At 34.2% G+C, this 18,699-nt stretch overlaps 1 protein-coding gene across 1 annotated transcript in view; it reads right to left on the bottom strand.

The window, feature by feature from the left end:
- The window catches only part of DCDC1 (doublecortin domain containing 1), a 314,173-nt gene that overhangs the window by 5,164 nt on the left and 290,310 nt on the right, over positions 1–18,699 (bottom strand). Inside the window, exons 29-38 of the mRNA XM_087951066.1 lie at positions 16,944–17,111; positions 16,116–16,301; positions 14,569–14,772; positions 13,150–13,357; positions 7,520–7,651; positions 5,674–5,775; positions 5,086–5,222; positions 3,318–3,497; positions 740–890; positions 251–360 (exon numbers count right to left, since the gene is read on the bottom strand). Coding sequence (XP_087807192.1) covers positions 251–360; positions 740–890; positions 3,318–3,497; positions 5,086–5,222; positions 5,674–5,775; positions 7,520–7,651; positions 13,150–13,357; positions 14,569–14,772; positions 16,116–16,301; positions 16,944–17,111 — 1,578 coding nt within the window. The remainder of the gene's footprint in view (positions 1–250; positions 361–739; positions 891–3,317; positions 3,498–5,085; positions 5,223–5,673; positions 5,776–7,519; positions 7,652–13,149; positions 13,358–14,568; positions 14,773–16,115; positions 16,302–16,943; positions 17,112–18,699) is intronic.

Genomic DNA, 18,699 nt, shown 5'->3' with positions numbered 1-18,699 from the left:
TGGAGCGCCACCAGCCAGCATTCCTTGCTTAAATCAATTTCATGCTGAATTAAGTTAGGGTACTTTTGAATCTGAAATGCTCTTGCCAAAAGTTTCCTTGTCATAATGATGGCTATGGATTCTGAGCCCTAACAGAAGCCATCTAACTCAATTAAATCTTACCTCACAAGAGCTGCAGGAAAAAAATAATTTAGAACTAATGATATAGCATATAATATTATTACTGTTATACAATGTATTGTGATACAACCTTGTCTATAACTTTAGTTGATGGTGAAACAACAATGCTGGTAGATTCTGGACCTTGCTGCTTCCGAATTCTTGCATAATGAGCTCTAATTTCTATTTCATGCTGTACAGCTGAAAAAATAGAATTATATTTCAGGAATGAAACTGATTTATCTAATTCTGTCTTAAAACATGAAAAAGTATAGTTGATTTTAATTTAAGGTTGTTTTATAGAATGATAAGTCCATTTGTTTGTTTCCTGAAAACTTGAGCATTATTCAGAAACCTGCCACTTAAATTTCCAGAAGCCAAACCAGATTCAGACATGGTTCTTAGATCAGAAGGAGAAGGACCACATTATGGGCAGTACTCCTACCCATAAGTATGATGTGCAAACCCACATTTAAAAATTACAAGCCACCTCATGATTAAGACACTTTAATTATGTAGAGGGTTGCTAAAAAATTTAAAAGGTCCTTTTAACATTTAAATAATGTTATTTAAATGTTACCTTTTTGGCTCATAAAGACATGTCCTGTGGAAACACAAACCATCATGTCCCTCTCTATTTCATCCCACGACTGCAGCTGGTATCCATCAGGTGTATATAGTATCTTTGCAGGCTGTGACATTTTTAGATGAGTTGTACAACTGTCAAGTAGCTGAAATATTAAAACTGCATTACTATTCAGAAGTCTCTTTGACAGTAAGTCAGAATGTACAGTTTTCAAACTATCAGCCAAAGCAGAGACACCCTGCTGTAGGACATTTTATACAGAATTAGTTGCACAATTGGTGTTTTTTCAGCCGTAACTTACAACCAAGTTAAAAATAAATACATTTGTACAAAGCTATCAAGATTATACTTGGACATTATAGTAAAGCTGACAGCAAAAAAGAGGACTGCTTGCACAAACAAGGATGGAGAAGCATACAGGTAGTCCTTGACTTATGACCAAAATTGAGCCCCACATTTATGTTGCTAAGTGAAAGATTTGTTAAGTGATTTTTGCCCAATTTTATGACTATTCTTGTTACAGTTGTTAATCAAATCACTGCAATTGTTAAGTTAGTAACATGGTTGCTAAGTGAATCTGGCTTCCCTTTTGATTTTGCTTGTCAGAAGGTCGCAAAAGGTGATTACATGACCCCAGGACACGCAACTGTCATAAGTATGAGTCAGTAGCCAAGCATCCAAATCTTGATTATGTGATCATGGGGATGCTGCAACAGTTGTAAATGTGAAAAATGGTCATAAGTCACTTTGTTCAGGGTCATTGTAAATTTGAACAGTCACTAAATGAACTGTTGCCAGTTGAGGACAACCTGTAATGAATGGTATTGGTGTTAACTAGTCAGGGACAGTTTTCCTTTCTCTTATCTCCTTTGTTTAAATTTTTCTCTTTAATACTTAATATTTTGCTTTGCATAATATTATGCTTTCGCTTAAAGGAGCATGATGGCTCGTATGGTTAGGATGCTGGGCTGGAGGTTAACAAGCCCATCTTCGAGACATGAGTGCTGCCATGGGGCGGAGTGAGCTCCCATTCTTTGCTCAACTCCAGAGGTGGTATTCAGCAGGTTCTGACCAGTTCTGGAGAACTGGTAGTGGAAATTTTGAGTAGTTCAGAGAACCAGCAAATACCACCTCTGAGTGGAGATTTTACAGTATCCTTCCCCTGCCACACCCACCAAGCCAAGCCCACAGAACCGGTAGTAAAAAAAAATTGAATCCCACCACTGCTTCCTGTCAGGAACTGAAATGAGTTCCCAAGTGGGTATTCCCTGGGCAATGGTGATGTCACCGGTTAATCTTTTCAACCCAGAAGCACTTTGGTGCTTCTGACACAGGTGCAATGTGATGCTTTTGTTTATATCAAAAAGAAATGAGAATATAAGCATTTATGTATTTGCATATCAGTGTGTATATGTGTTTGTTTATTTATTTTGGGACCATGCAGTGCTTCTGATTAAAATACAGAAGAGCAAACAGTGCTTGTTTGCAAGCCATTAAAGCAACCGTGTCAGAAACTCATGCCACGAAATTTATACTGCAAGGAACAATTAACCTGGAATTGTCCACAATCAAAATTAATTTTTTACTCCAAAATCTTTTTAAACTACTCTTTTGTTCATACAATATGATCAAAGGCTGATCAAGTGTTTGATTTTTTTTCTGTCTTAAGGAGACATTAGATTGTATTCATGTGGGGAGTGTAAAAAATACAGATAATTATCTAAATTGACACAGAGTAATTTCAAGTACAGTATATAATTTTAGAACTTATACAACAAGTTGTGTAGGCATTCCTTTTCTTATGACCCCAACTGAGCCCAAAATTTCCACTGCAAAGCAAAACAGTTACAGTAAGTGAGTTTTTGCCCCATTTTATGACCTTTCTTGCCACAGCTGTTAAGTGAATTGCTGCAGTTAAGTTAGTAACATGGTTGGAAATGAATCTGGCTTCCCCATTGACTTTGCTTGTCAGTGGGTCGCAAAAGGTGATCACATGACCCTGACACAATGCAACCATCATCAATGCATGCTAGTTGCCAAGCATCCGAATTTTGACCACATGACCATGGGGATGGTGCAATAGTTGTAAGTCTGAAAAATGACTATAAGTCATGCAAAGGTGCTTTTCAAAAGGCAATTGGACTTTCTTGTCAAGCGAGTCCATTTGCCTTTTGAAAAGCAACTTTGGGACAACCATGATGTGGATGATTGAGAATCTCCATTGACATTCAGTCATACGCTATCTTTTTCAGTGCCATTGTACTTTGAATGGTCACTAACCAAATGAGTCTAAATTGAGGACTACCTGTATACAATCGTGTTTAACCAGAGTGATCAAGGTGAGGATTTTGTTGTTCCGCATCCAGTGGAGTGCCATATATCTCCAACTTTTGTTTTAAGTAAAAGTAAAACAATGCAGTGCGCATGATAAGGTTATCTTGTAAGCGACTGATGTATATTCGCCACTATGAAGTAGCAGTTAAGATGTTTTTGGGTGTTTTTTTTTTAAATTTTATTTAAAGGATATTTATTTATTTACTTAATTTATTTAAAGAAAAGTTATCCTCTTTACCTCTGTCATAGATTTTCCCCACGCATGTGCTCCCTTGTCAGGTCTATTTCCATTTGGGTAAGCCCACACTCTTTTGGTTGTGGGCTGACTGTAGAGACCCTTGTCATTTTTGGCAAGTAATTTAGGAGAAAAGGGAGAACTTCTTTGGAACTGCAGTGCTTGAAGCTCTGAAAGGTGCATCTAGAGTGAAACATAATCCAAGTCATGGAGTTAAAATCAATGGCTGACTCTGTATGGTCGTTTACATTTTGCAAAGCCACAAGGAATGAATGTAATGCAACAAAAAGTATGTTACATTAGAATTATAAACACTATTGATCCTTCTATTTAAGCAAAAGCGTTTTAAGGCATTATGTCAATTTTGGGGTAAGAAATAGCCCTGAATACTTTTTATTCACTGAAGCCAAAGAGGAATTGAATCTTCCAGGGAAGACCTGAAGGCAAATATGGGTCAGGGAAAAGAAATCTGGAGCCATGACATCTACAGTAAACCAAGAATTCATCAAAATGTCAAAATATGTGCCTGCAACAATGCAACACAAATACAAAAAATGTGGGGTTTTCATCATGACACCATTACATGTGTAGGTATTATGTATATCACCTTTGCCCTCCCGCAGGCATCAACATATGGAAGCTATTATGGTGTGCACATTTGGTGGTTCCAGTAAACAACAGCTCATTAAAGTTATCCTATACATTCTTTAGAACATCTAGTGAGCGTCTAGTGATCTAGTAACAGCCACATTTGTGGATTATGCAGGGTTCTGGACTGTAATACCTTCCATTCTTTCTGATTTTTTAAAAAAAATGTTTTATATTGCTATAAGACATAGATAAGACATTATATGATTTTGATACTGTGTATTCATACAGTTCACTAGAGATTATTAGCAATATTATGTTTAGATGACCACCCCTACCCACACAGACAGACAAGACACCAGAATATAAACTGACAGTAATCAGCACTCCTTACTGGCACTGATGATGTTACCTAGTTAGGGTAATGAAACGTCTGCAAGAAAACAAACAAGCTCAGAAAGCATCAAGGAGCTCTCAATGACTTCAACCATTAAATTCTTTCTGAAATGAGGGGGAGGGCAGTATTTAGCACAACCTTGTCCATGATTGTGATCTATTGGATTTATGCCCCCCTATTTGGCAAGAACTGCCTGAGAGCAAGAAAACATGACAAGGAGCAACTCATGTTTGGTAATTGGTCATGCCCACAAAGACAGCCTCCTTTGTGCAATCATTTTGTGAGACCACCCACAACTTTCAAGTATACTTATTGACCCAAAGGATTCTAATTAAACAAAATGAAGTTATCTTTGTAGTTCTGTGCTTCTAAAAATATAACATACTGTACTGCTCTTTTCCCAATTCCTTCATAGTGATTATTTATTAAAAACTTTAATGAAAATAGTTGTTTGAAATGCAGTGCTTCCATTTATAAATTAAAATTAATTCCAAGATGATAAAACGGCAGTCTTGGGGGAGACTACCAGATTCCTTTTTCTCAAGAATAATATGTGGATTAAGGGAATGTGAAACATGTAGCTAAAATGTTTAGATAAGAAACGAGTTTTGCTTCAGAGATCAATCCTACATAATGTAAATTAAACATATTTCTCTCTCACTATGAAAAGAAGTCATAGTTCAGACAATTTATTGAGTTAGCAGGTCACAAATCTTTTTCTAAAGCATTTAGATCTAAAGATTTCATTTCTCAGGAAATTGGGTAGCATAAAGTATATATTCACACCTCTGTATGTTGTATAGTTTCCATGAGTTTCATCTCTTCTTGAGTTTCTTCTGTCCAGCCTCCTTCTACTACCACAGGCTGGAAAGGGCTCTTAGTGGGCACCAAATCAGCAGCTTTATATTTTGTTATACGGCGTCCTAAAATAAGAATGGTTTTAGAGCACTTTTTTTTAATGTAGAAGAATTTTAATTCATTGGAACAAATGGAAATAATCCAATACACATTAATATGTTCGCACTGTATTATTCCTTAATAAAATCTAACTATTCTCTGTAGGATCTGTGATTGCCATTTTGAGATCCACATTTGCTCTGAGATGTGGAGCTAAAAATTTAGTTTAAAAAAATCTTGCATACCAGTCATATTGAATAGTCCTTGTGTAAAAAAGGATGTGTTTTCAATAATGTTAATATAATACCATAAACTTAGAACATTGGCATTGTTATTACAAAAGTATGTCAGCTTGAAAAATCTCAAAAAGAAGGTTTTGATACATGGACTAATATTAAAAGTTGTTATCTCATGTTAATATTATATTATTAAAAATAATGTAATTACAATGAAATCAACTTTCACTATAATACTGACCTTGCAGTTGTCTCATTTTATGTTTCATTGCATTAAGGTCTGCCAGAATTTTATCTTTTTCTAGCCACTTCTGTTTTTCTTGCCTTTCTATGTTTTCCAAAGCTGTAATGAATATATATATATATATATACATTTTTTGGTACAGTTCCTTTTTTTTTTCAAAAATGATTTTTATTTTTATTTATTTATTTTTGTCAATTGCTTACAAGATAATAGGCATAAGTAAAAACATAGTTATGAATACATGGATACATATAAGAAAAATTAAAAAAATAAAAGAAACAATAGGACAGGGATGGTAGGCACGTTGGTGCGCTTATGCACGCCCCCTACAGACCTCTTAGATTTTGCATCTAAAGGTCTTAAAACATGTAATTAAAAAGCATTAAATGGCTCAAGAAAAAATTCTGTGAAAATGCTCAAGTACTTAAATCTTCCCTTAGTCAAACATGTACAGAATAAAGAAAATTTGGAAAGTTACAAATTCAATACCATTTAGTATTGCAACTCTATGTGAAAAACAGGACCTTTTAAAATAATAATTTATGCAAAAAAGATAGTTGCTTTCCACACCATCCTCCCCCTCCCCCAAACACATACATACACACTTGTGAATTGGGAAGGGCAGACAGTAGTTTGTTAAAGTGGCTGTAAGGCAGTTAAAACCTGCTTCCTTTATTACCTTCTGTTAGCAGAGAATGAGAATGCACAGTATTAAACATCTATCCAAGGATGCTCTCTACAAATGGGGAGGCTAGAAAATCAATATTTTTGGTTGATAGATAGAGGTTCTGGTACTAAATGAAGAGAAGAAGGCCCTTGGGAGTGCATGTGGACTGAAGTAAACCAGAGGTCCTAAGCAGACTTACCTGGGGGTAGGGGCCACAGACATCAATAGGACTTGCTATTAAATATACTCTAACACAAACGCTTTCTCTCTCTCTCCCTTACGCATACATATATGTATAAAAAAAAGAAGGGCGAGTAATCTTTCCTACTGTCCAAAGCAATTTACATGCTCCAATATAACAGCATATCCATACTTAGGGGACAGTAACATGAAATAGATCCTAAACAATCAGAATTTATAGGTTTATGTTTGCAGAGCCCAGATTTCTTCAGTGTAAGTCTGTATATTTCAGTATACATGTAAGACAATAGTTGATTGGTTTTTGTGTGTACAGCTAATAAATTGAATGAGTACTTATTAATTTATATTTTGTCTAAGCCCCGTCTTTTTCTGATGCTTCTTGATTGTGTGTGATATATGTGTATGTGTATGAATACATGTGACTGTGCATGTGTACATGCATATATGTACACACACACACACATATGTACATATACTACATAAAATACTACTTATTCAATCATATCACAGATATATGTTTGAGGAAAATCTTCAACTGAGATTTAGCCACCCTTGTGAGCAAGGTAAGAGAAGCAGGGCAGTAACCTAATGTTTGCATTTCATAAATTCTTTCCTGCCCAACTTCCTTTTTTGTATGGGATTTGTCTTAAAATCAACACTCATCTTCCTATTGAATAAATCTGGGGAACAGTTGAAGAATGTTCTGGATTGTGATGACAAAAATAAATAAATAAAAATATTCTGTAATTTTTTCCCTTGATAATAATCTATTATTTTGCAAAGTATACTTTTACTATTTTTTATACTCTAGAAATGAATTATGTACAAATTTTACATTTTTAAACATTTACATTCTTCACTGAATTATGAACATGACTTTGTAATTTGAAGTACACGGTATCAGCCATATCCTAAAGGAAAACAGATAGAAATGTCAACCTCTTATAATATATCCTTTTTTGTTTGATGACTTACTATCCAAAGGTAGAAAAGGTTCTCCGCTGGAAACCCAGACCTCAACTGGATTTCTAAGAACGTTGCTGAGCACCAAATGATCAATATCTGGTGTTATCACTGATGATGTAAAGTTGATGTTCTTATCCTTATCTTGGTAAAGAGAGAAAAGAAAGATTTTGCAAAAATTCTTTTCTCATAATTCTCTTTTATTTTACACTTTTCTTAAATTGTACAATTTTCTAAACTTATACTTATTAAGTTATTGATTTACTGCTGGCATCAAGTTGACTTTCAGAGGTTTGCAATATATATAGCCAAATACAGAAATAAAAATAAAACAATAGGTAAAATGTACTAAAAAATTCATGGCAGTAATCCAAATTATTAATAAAATTATTAGGGGTCAAACATCCAGAGGAAGAACTCCACCTTTAAAGTCTTTATGAAAGATTTCAATGTGGGAGCAATATGAATCGGGGGGGGGGGGGGAGACTATTCCATGATGTGGGGGCCACCATGGAAAAACACTACTCTAAGAAGCCCATCCTTTTCTTCTCATAAGTGAATGGGACACCCAAAGCCTGCCCACCTGGGATGAGCATATCAAATTCAGATTGTCTATGACCATGCCATTTGGGCACTAAAGATATACACCCAGAAATATACTGAGTTCTCACAATACGAGGCTTTCAAATACTAAAAACAAAATGCTAAGGAATTAGGCGCAGTGATGGTATAGTAGTTAGACTGCAGTATTTCAGGCTGACTTGCCCATAGCCAATAGTTGGATCCTGACTGACTGAAGTCTCAAAGGTGGGGGTTTTTTTTCCTTCAAAAGGAAACTTTTCCTTCAGGAAATAGAAGAAAATGTTTCGCTTCTCATCCAAGAAGCTTCTTGGACTAGGTTGCACTATTTCATTCTAAGCACCTTCACATAGTACTTCAGCATTGTCCAAGCAAAGGGCAGAACAGAATAACAGTATCAGCTTTGAAATTCAGCTGCCACATTTTGTTTCAGAGAGTTAGAGGAGTTGAAAAGTTCAAGGTTATTCTGTGTGTCGTATTAAGAATTTCCAGTTGCAGTAAATTGGTTCTCGTGATTTATGAAGTGTAGAAGTGGGAGGAGAGAAGGGAAGAGAGAAGGTGGGTTCTGTGTAACGCGTGAAAAAACTTTCGCTTGGGAAATTGCTTTTGACATGCCAGACCTGTTCCTAATAAATCAATTGGAGAGATAACGTCTCGGAGTGATTGATATCATAGATACTTTCTGGATGCTTGACAAACAGAGTCGGAAGGGACTTTGGTGGTCTTCTGGTCCAACCCCCTGCCTAGGCAGGAAACCCTATTCAATTTCAGACAAATGGCTGTCCAATCTCTTCTTAAAAACTTGCAGTGTTGGAGCATTCACAACTTCTGGAGGCAAGTTGTTCCACTGATTAATTGTTCTAACTGTCTAACTATACTGTCTAATTGTTCTAACTGTCTAACTATCAAGAATTTGACAAATTAATAAAGCTGCTTTTCTCCATTGTTATAAATGTGTGACTGTATTTCTCCATTAAAAATAAATGGTACAACTGTGAACTTCAGTACTTGTTATAAGTATTACTCCCTACAATAGATGTGTGTGAGAGACAGAATAGATTTTTTTCAGAATTTGTCTGTTGCCCTACAATTAAGTGTATTCAGACAATCTATACATATTAGCAACTAACTGATCTTCATCTTCTACTACAGGATGCTAATCTGCAATCATGGTTGTTCAAGTTGTCAATTACGTATTTGTATATACACAGAAACAGTTTTCTGTGTATATAGAATCCACTTTGGCAAACTCCTATTGCTAAGAAATATATTTGGCAGATAGCCCTTGTTCCGTATACATCTTGATTAACGAAGGCTGCCACAGCAATATACATGGCCAAGATCCTATTAACATCTAGAGTGTTAAGAAAATGTTCTAACAGTAGAAATGGCCAGAAAAAATGGGAGCCAAACAACGTTCTGATTGAGATGGGAATCGCATACCACCTCCAGAGTCAATGTATTGCATGAGAGGATATGGAATTAGTCTGAATTGATCATCTGAAGAGTTCTGCAAAAACGGAATTCAACAGTAGCTGTCAGTCCAGATAAAGGCATCTGTAGACATAGAATCTGCTGCAAAATCTATTATAAAGTACTCTCACAGTCCTTTTCTTAAGTCTGCTTTAAAAAGTGCTAGCAATAGAGCAAAAATGATAGCAAGATGGCCTCACCCAAGTAAACAGAAAGAGCATCCTCACATAAAGAAGTTGCAAACAGGTGCTGGTTGACATAAAGGAGGAAAGGAAAACTGAGGAGAAGCTTAATTTGTTGCTTCTGTCTTCATTGATAAGATAAGTCTATGCCTTAGGGTTTTTTTTCCCAGAAGGGTTCAATAAACAGACAGAAGGAGCAAGAGTATGAAACGGATGAATTAAAAATAAACAAATACAGTATCTGGGCCCAGATGGTATACATCTGATGATTATGAATGTGAGGCTGCTGATCTTCCAAGAAAAATATGCAACTTAATTTTAAAATCAGCATCTGTTCCTGAGAATATCTGAAAATGATCAAGTAACTAGAGTTGCTTCAAGTTCTAGAATATATAGGAATTTATGTCCCATTAGTTTAATGTCCTTTCTGAGTTAAATGGTACAGTATTTTATTAAAGAATATGATAAAACATACAAATACCTTTCTGGAAAAAAAACTAGTAAGATTTCTGCAACAATACATTTTTTTCAGTGATCTTCTACCTTTTTTTAAAATCTAAAAACTCTACTTCTTTCACAAACGACCTCACCATTTTTAAAAATCAACTTAGAGGACAAGCACCTGTCATGTTGTGGACTGGTAATTGGCTAATGATTAAGAAAGAAAAAAAGATGAATAATTCAATAATTTGTAAACAGAAGAGCTATTAAAGCAAAGTATGCCACAGGTTAATTTAAGTAAAAAAAAGTGATACTTTTAATTGAGTAATAAACAATCTCAATTTAGGGGTAAGGTGTTCTAATTTGTTAATGTCATCAAATGTACTGAGATACATACATACACTTTTTAAAATGGATTGCAAAGGCTTCCAAAATGAACTGCAAATGACAAATATATTTCAATAAAGAAAGTGCAACAGGATGTGCATTGGTACAAAACAGCAAGCAGAACTTCACATAAGCAAAGCTTTCATGAAACCTGAATCTTGGCATTTTTATGGACAGTTCAGTTTTGACCTATTACAAAAGGGCAAAGTCCAAGGAATGGAATTTAAAATAAAACTACCAGTTGAGTAATGCTCTGATGTATCACATATAGTTCTGGATACCACATTTCAAAAATGATGTTACTGTAAAGAAGTAGAGAAGGTACAGAAAAGATGACTCAAAATAGTTAGAGGCCTATAATATTTTCTGTGAATAAAGACTACAACATCTTTGACTTTTTTCCATTTAGCATAAAAGTAGGTGAGGAAAGTCCTAATAGACATATAAAATCATACATTAAAAACTAGATGATTCAAATCAATTAAAAGGAGGAATACTTTTGCATAGCAGATAGCTAATGTGGAATTTGCTACCATCAGATGTGACAAAGGCTACCAAAATCAGTGGTGGGATTCAAATAATTTAACAACCGGTTCTCTGCCCTAATGACTGGGTGGGTGTGGCTGGGTGGGCATGGTCAACTTGATTGTGTCACCCTTAATCCAACTTACAATAAAATAGCACTGTTCCAATATTTAGAATAGAATACAATATCAGAGTTGGAAAGGACCTTGGAAGTCTTCTACTCCAACCCCCTGCTTAGGCAGGAAACCCTACTCCACTTCAGACAAATGGTTATCCAATCTCTTCTTTAAAATCTCCAGCGTTGGAGCATTTACAACTTCTGGAGGCAAGTTGTTCCACTGATTAATTGTTCTGTCAGGAAATTTGAGGGGCTCCTACAAAAATGAGGGAGTCAATCTATTTTCCGAAGCACCAAAAGGCACAACAAGACACAATGGATGGAAACTAACCAAAGAGAGAAGCAACCTTGGACTAAGGAGAAATTTCCTAAGGGTGAGACCAATCAACCAATGGAATAGCTTGTCTTCAGAAGTTGTGGGTGCTCCATCACTAGAGGCTTTCAAAAAGAGTGAGGGAGGTACACCCCAAAAGGACAATGCCAGGAACCACTAAAACAATGCAGGAAACAGCCATTCCCCCTTTTTAAAAAAAGTCAACCCCAAAGCAAAAGCAACAGCTGAGAGAGAAACTAAGAGCAGCTGCTCATGCTAATTGAAAGCCTGGGCGTGCTGCCAAAAGCCATTAACACTTCCAACTCTATTATGTTCTCTATGTTCTCTATGTTTTAAATTGGGTGCTTCACAGCAGAACCAATACAGTTGGCTAGACCACACATGCATTAAATTCATAGCCTGTATGATCAAGTTGCATCATTGTCCCCTCCTGTATCTCCCCCCCAAAAAAAAAGAAACAAGAAGTAGCCAACACTGCAGCAGCTATAAAAGGTCTTGGGGAACTCCAGGAGTATCAGCTAATCACAGAAATTACTTATTACTCTTTATAATGAAAATGTTTGTTATCTTTTCCTTCTTCCTGAAGGGAAGAGGTTAATCCCATCCCTAGATGGGTGATTGATGGGTTTCCCTGCCCTAATCCTGTCAGTTTCTGTTGTTTATTGACTTGATTCAGCGTGTATAGGCTGTATTCCAGTTTCAACTGTTAAATGGTTCTTGGCTTGGTCTACCCAGAGCTATTAACTGAAGGGAGAGAGAGAGAAAAAAAAACTTCTCTTGCACTTTATTTTTAACTGGTTCCCTGAACTGCATAAGCAATTAACTAACTGTTCAGGAGAACTGGTGAGAACCGGCGGAATCCCACCTGTGCTACCAATTCAGTTGTTTTAAAAGGGGAAGGGAAAAAGACATGGAAGAGCAAGATATAAACTTGTGTTGGTGAGTAATTACTAGGCTGAAATTATGGACTGTATATTTTAAATATGAGCTTCTGAGAAGCAACAGTACAAGATGATTCCTGTCCTCCTGTCTGCCTTTATAAGCTTTGTGAATGCATATTTCACTACCAATGTATACAGAATATGGAATTAAATGAGTTATTTGCCTAAACCAACAAAATAAAATCAAAGTAACTAAAACAGCAAAAAAAATTGCACCCACCAATATCATTCTGCTCTAGAGAATTCTTGAACAGGACTCTGAGCAAGTAAAGAACCCACACATCTAATGGAAATAGACTTCAAAGAATCAAGTCAAAGTCTGCTTATATATAAGCTGAAATCTAGACAAACTTTTTGGTCCATTTATTTGCATACACTATCCTTTTTGTTTTAATGCTCACAAAACTGTGCACAATACATCTAAAAATAAAAGACTAAAGATACACTGTGAAAACTCATAAACAACTAAAACTAAACCAAAACAAACCAACAATAAGTTTTTTAAAAAAATAAATAAATAAAACAAAATCAGAGACTTTTGGATAGTATGTCAGAAAACGGTTCCATGTATCTTTTCTCCAAAAAAGATTCATTTTGCTGGTTAATCTACATATCAAGTGCATATACTTTTAATAGGCAAGATATGGAAAGTCACATTTTACCTTCCCTTGAAAACACAGATGCAATTTGTTTAAGGCCATTATCAGAAATGGCTTCTTCATCTCTTTCTTCAGTTTCTTGCTTTTTGAGGTAATCGTTTACTGCACACAAGACTAAATCCTGCAGTGTGAGGATCAGGGTCCCTTCACTGTTATACAGCTTGCAAGCTGTCCTGCTAAGTTCAAGACGTCTTGTACATAATGAAAGCAACTACATAAAGGAAAATATATGTATGTATATGTATATGTTTCAAATGCATAATTAACAACATATAAACATAAATTATCATATTGTAATTCTTATTTTGTTATTTTTCTAACAAGTTTGCTATATTACATTTGTATTCCTCTCCAATGGTGGTATGGTACCAGTTCAGATTGGATCAGTTCAGCCAAACCAGTAGTAAAAAAGCCTCCGATGATCAGCTGAGAAGAGGGAAAAAATCCAATTAGCTGAGAGGAGAAAGAAGAGAAAAGTGCAGGATTGGCCCTCCCACCCACCCCTGCACTTTTCTTTTCTTTTCTTTATCCTCTGCTGATTGACATTGCAGGCCTCAGCTGGTGTGGGGAAAGCTGCGTGTGCACACATTAGGTGCGCGTGCATGCGCGCTTGATCACCAAACCGGTAGTGGAACAGGGAGGATCCCACTGCTCTTCCACTCTTTCTTTAAGATTCTATAGACCAAGGTTGACTCAGCCTTCCATTCTTCCAAGGTCAGTAAAATGAGGACTCAAAATGTTGGGGGCAATGTGCTGACTCTGTAAACTGCTTAGAAAGGGCTGTAAAACATTGTGATGCATTATATAAGTCTAAATGCTATTGCCATATATCAACTTCGCTTGCATGACTAAATAATCCCTAATATAATTTTCCTTTCCTAAATGTTCACTGGATTTCCCACTTAACATATAAATCTCTGATTTTCAAGACATGTATTGTCTGCAAATGCTTGCAAGTTCACTAGGTGGTCACTCTCCATATTTATAATTCAATTTATACATTCTAGTAATGTCATAAGCCTTCAGCACCTTTTTTTTTTATTAAGAGAAACAAGCCTCCTACTGCTATTCAGGGAAACATTTGGAAATGAGAGGGTAAATGTACAAATTTGAGATTATAATTCAGTAATAATGAATTTCTTAGTAAATTGTAGAAATATTACTTTTAATGTGATGCCTGCAATGAGACGGTTCTTCCTCCTCCCAATGCTGTTTGCTTACACTAGATCCATAGTAGTTCTTACACACCTTGGATTTGACCTGACATCTTCAGGGCAGACACTTGTAGATTTACAATATTAAAATTCCCCTCCCCCAGCATGTATAATGAGGTAATATATTGTTTTTACCTTACTGTCTTAGGCATACTGTTTGTCCTTATCAATTCAATTACAAGATTCTCTTTGGATTATTGTTACTTACCCTCGGGAATGTGTGAGCAACAATTAGTTGCCCATTTCGGTATCCATCTCCATTTTTGTATGCAATTATTTTTACTGTTTTTTGGTCTAGAGCTGCAGATATCTTTTCTGAGATGACTTGTAAGGAGGTTTCATTTTTTAAGGATGCTAGAACATCTTCAAAATAATGCAGGGTGGATTCAGCTTTATCAGAGAATAAATCAATCTCCACAATAAAACAAAACAAAATGTTAGCATTACTTCAGTTTTATTATAATTTTAGTGAAGTTACTTTTTAAAAGGTAACCAAACTGAATAAAATTTGAATTTCAAATATTATACTTTTATGACAAACTAGAGAAAATACAAGATAGACAAAATGAACAGGCAGCTATCCCAATACACACATACCAATTACAGAGGATTCAGAAGTGAATTTTTATAAAAACATTGCCAGAAGTTATATATTTAATATGGTTAGATTAACCACCCTTGATATGTAACTACATGATAGATTACTTCCAAAAATATAAATTAAGACATACTATACGCATCCAAGAAAGTAGTAGAAAATATATTTTAGCTGATATTTTCCCGAATGCCATTAAGTAAAACAGGAAGTGAATGGACTGGTTTTTTAATTCAATAGAAACTCCTGAACTAATGTTAATTGCTAATCTCCCCTGATGTTTAAGATTACCCACCCACTCTTTTACACATTTTCTTTCAAAAGAAAATTGCTTCTACATTATAGTACTCAGATTTCAAATCCTTCTTTCCCAAATAAAATGTACAGCTAGGAAAAAACTGCTGACTTTTCTACCATGTACCTAGTGAATATACCCATGGCAATTTCTCAAGGTATATAATTATATCCCAGTTCGATTATTTCTTATAGCTGCTGAATGGACTATGTTTGTAGCTAGTATATTAGTATCTACTGTAGTGGCAATCAGGATTTTCTGCTTCCCAAGAGGTTATACTTTTAACTTATAAGTCTTTTTAAAAAATGTAATGGAATGGTAAGCTGCAGTGGGAGAGGTTATTTTTTTGCTTAACTCAGTTCCCTTCTGAATCATGCTACAATAAACGACAGTCATTTAATAGATATATATATGTAAGTACAAGCTAAAAGATAATTAGTCACACCCTGTTCAGAAGATTAATTGATAATAATTGTGAGGCAGTTGAAATTGTTCTCAATTCATAGGTGGAAAGCCATGGTTAAGGTCAGAATTAATCCAAGCATGATTTCAACTTATTTCAGCATTTTCAAAATCAGAGTTAAGCACTACAATCTTTAAAATACTGCTTAACATCAGCATAAATAGCATTATATTTCCTTTAAAAATAAAGTCAAAATACGTGACAATGGTCTGGGCTCAAAGCTAGCCCAAAGCAAATAGTCACTAATAAAGTCAGAAAGAAATGGTATTCAATTTTATTTTTTTATATAATGTTGTTTAAATATGAATACTCCACTATTTGAAAACCATCTAAAAGATAAAGTTATAATATGGGCAGTTATTTGGTTATGTCCAATGTATAACTGTGAATGGCTTAACTCACCTTATTAACATCAAGGCATTTAAAAGGACAAAAGGGTAAATTATTTCTGTCCTGGAATCCAGAAGCACAGGAAAATATAGTACCAGGGAGCAATTTTTTCAGTTCTTTCTTTCCTCTGATGGTCCTTCCACAAGCCAAACATATCATTATTTTTTTCTTTCCACAAGGTGAAAGAAAATAGTAGCCCTATTTTAAAAAAAATGGTCAAAATACTTTAAATTAAATACTGCAGAACATTTTTTCTATTTTTTGCATGGTTATTTAAATGTCAACTATTTCAAATTTAGTTTTCACAATTTCTCTTTTTTTAATTGTGTGTATATGTATCAGTAAAATTCTATAATCTGAGCTGAAACTAGAACTTTTATTTTTAAACTACATAGTTTTGAAACAAAGCATGCTGTAACTTTTGGATTTTCACGATAGCTTAATTGGAAAACATAACAAGCCACTTCTTTGAATTTTGTGTTGTCTTTTTGGTTAAAAATATAATGCATCTTAAAAGGTATATTAGAAGATTAAAGATAATTACAAAAGTGAATTTTAAAAGAATTTTTAGAAATGACTACTTTGTTTGAAAATGCTTTCAAGGGTCATTTACATTTGAATTTCTGTTTAAACATTTTTATACTTTAAAATATTTTGAAGAAAAGCATTTTAATGTAGAACTAGAATGGACTATAAATAATGTTTCATCATTATAAACAAATAGGCATGAATCATGGTACTTCTAAAAGAATATTAAAATACTTCATAAGTTATGTCTTTACTATCCATCGTAGTGGAGTTACATTTTTCTTTTCCCTCCAGAGAACAAGTAATACTTACTGGTTGATCAATTTTTTCTGTCTTGGTTATGGTAAAGGTGCAAATAGAAGCATAGTTTGCTGCTGTGATTTCCATATCCAATATTGTGCTATAAAAGGCACTAAAAACTTTTGTTTCGGTGAAGTTCCATTTTTGGTTGGCAGCTCCATAATTATGTGGTCTGTATTTCTGTCAAAACATAAAATATTGGTGCTGCCTTCATTTTCAATAATTTTCAGCTGATAGTTGACTCTTCATTTAATTATAATTTAAAAATTAAGATAACCTAGATAATCAGACAATATTGCACATGTCTCTTTTATCTTTTTTGGTATACTTCTGGTATTTAACAATATTGGCATATAAAACTTGTAGAAATTAATTACACGTTTAAGAACTTTAAAAAATTGAAATAAATAGCAAAAAGGTAAATGGGATTTTGTTCTAAAGAAACAAAATGGGTTAAGGATTCAGATAAATTTGGAATATTGACTTTTACTATAATAAAATTGTGGACTTAATTATAAAAATGAAAAACTTCTTATTGTTTGCTGTTCAGGTTATTGCAAGTCATAACAAAATATAAGTGATGATTTTATAAATGGGACACTAGAAGGGACTAAGGATTTTAAGTAAAACTAAAAGAAACCATGCTAATACTGATACTTACAAAATAGAAAATGTCATAAAAGGATGCTTACCGGATATACAAAAGAAACTGTCTGAAGTTTCAAAAATTAAAAGGGAAATACAAATGATAAACTAAAAGAATTACCTAGAAAATGTTTTCTTATTAGATCTACAAAAGAAGCTTGCTAAAACCTTCAAGAAATCTGAGTTAAAGAAGGACTGAAGAGAAATGGAATCCTATGACAGTATTTGATTGAATTAAAGATTAAAACTGTTAAAAGTAAAAAGAAGGTATATGAAGTTGGTTTATCTGATCAAGGGTAAAATAGGATTTTTTTTTTTAATTTTTAATTTTTTGTAATGTTCCAGCATCCCTTTATAGTCTTTTTGCTAACACCAGGATTGAAAATTGATGTTTTACAGATTTGCTTATAAATAAAAGATGAATTATGAAGAAATTAACATACTTCTTTTATTTTCTTTATTATATTCCTTTTCTTCTTTCTTTTTTTCCATGTATTTTCTATTTTTTAATTTTCTTTTTTCCCCTCTAAAGTTTCCATTACTTTTTACTGCTGTAATTAACATTCTTAATTTTTTTAAAAAAAAATCAACATTTCCATTGCTTTTTCATTGCTCTTCTAGAACTATCAGAAAGTAAGGCTTACACAGTGAAATACCCAATAAACTCATTTAATACAATGATATTGCCTACATGACTGCAGCCATTTTGCTTTTTGATGTTGGTAGCAGCTAGCACAGAGGAATATATTACTCATCCCTGGTCCAAAATAGAATTTCTCTAAAACAAAGCCCAGAAAACCAATTTTACAAAACAAACAGATCACTAACACTATTTTTAATTAAGCCCCTGCAATGTATTAAAAAACTAAGATGCTCCTTTAACAACAATTTACTTATATTGGGTTACATGACCATTATGCAGTAATCTATTTGTGATATGAAATTACTCTTACATTTCTCTTTCCAGTATACTACATTTATTCATTAAATTGTATCTCAAGGTGAAAACAAATGGAATGCTCACAATGAAGCCATTATTAATCATTGTAAAAACTTCTGTTCTGTACTCTCCACCATCCATTTGAATTCCAGTTAACCCAACTTATTTAACCTTCAGCTCTAA

This window comes from Notechis scutatus, chromosome 1 (genome assembly GCF_049901735.1).
Source record: "Notechis scutatus isolate UNSWTSFEM ecotype Mainland chromosome 1, rNotScu1.2, whole genome shotgun sequence".
In the NCBI taxonomy this organism is placed as follows: domain Eukaryota; kingdom Metazoa; phylum Chordata; class Lepidosauria; order Squamata; family Elapidae; genus Notechis; species Notechis scutatus.
The sequence above is the reverse complement of the archived record's forward strand: the minus strand, read 5'-3'. Positions and strand labels throughout refer to the sequence as shown.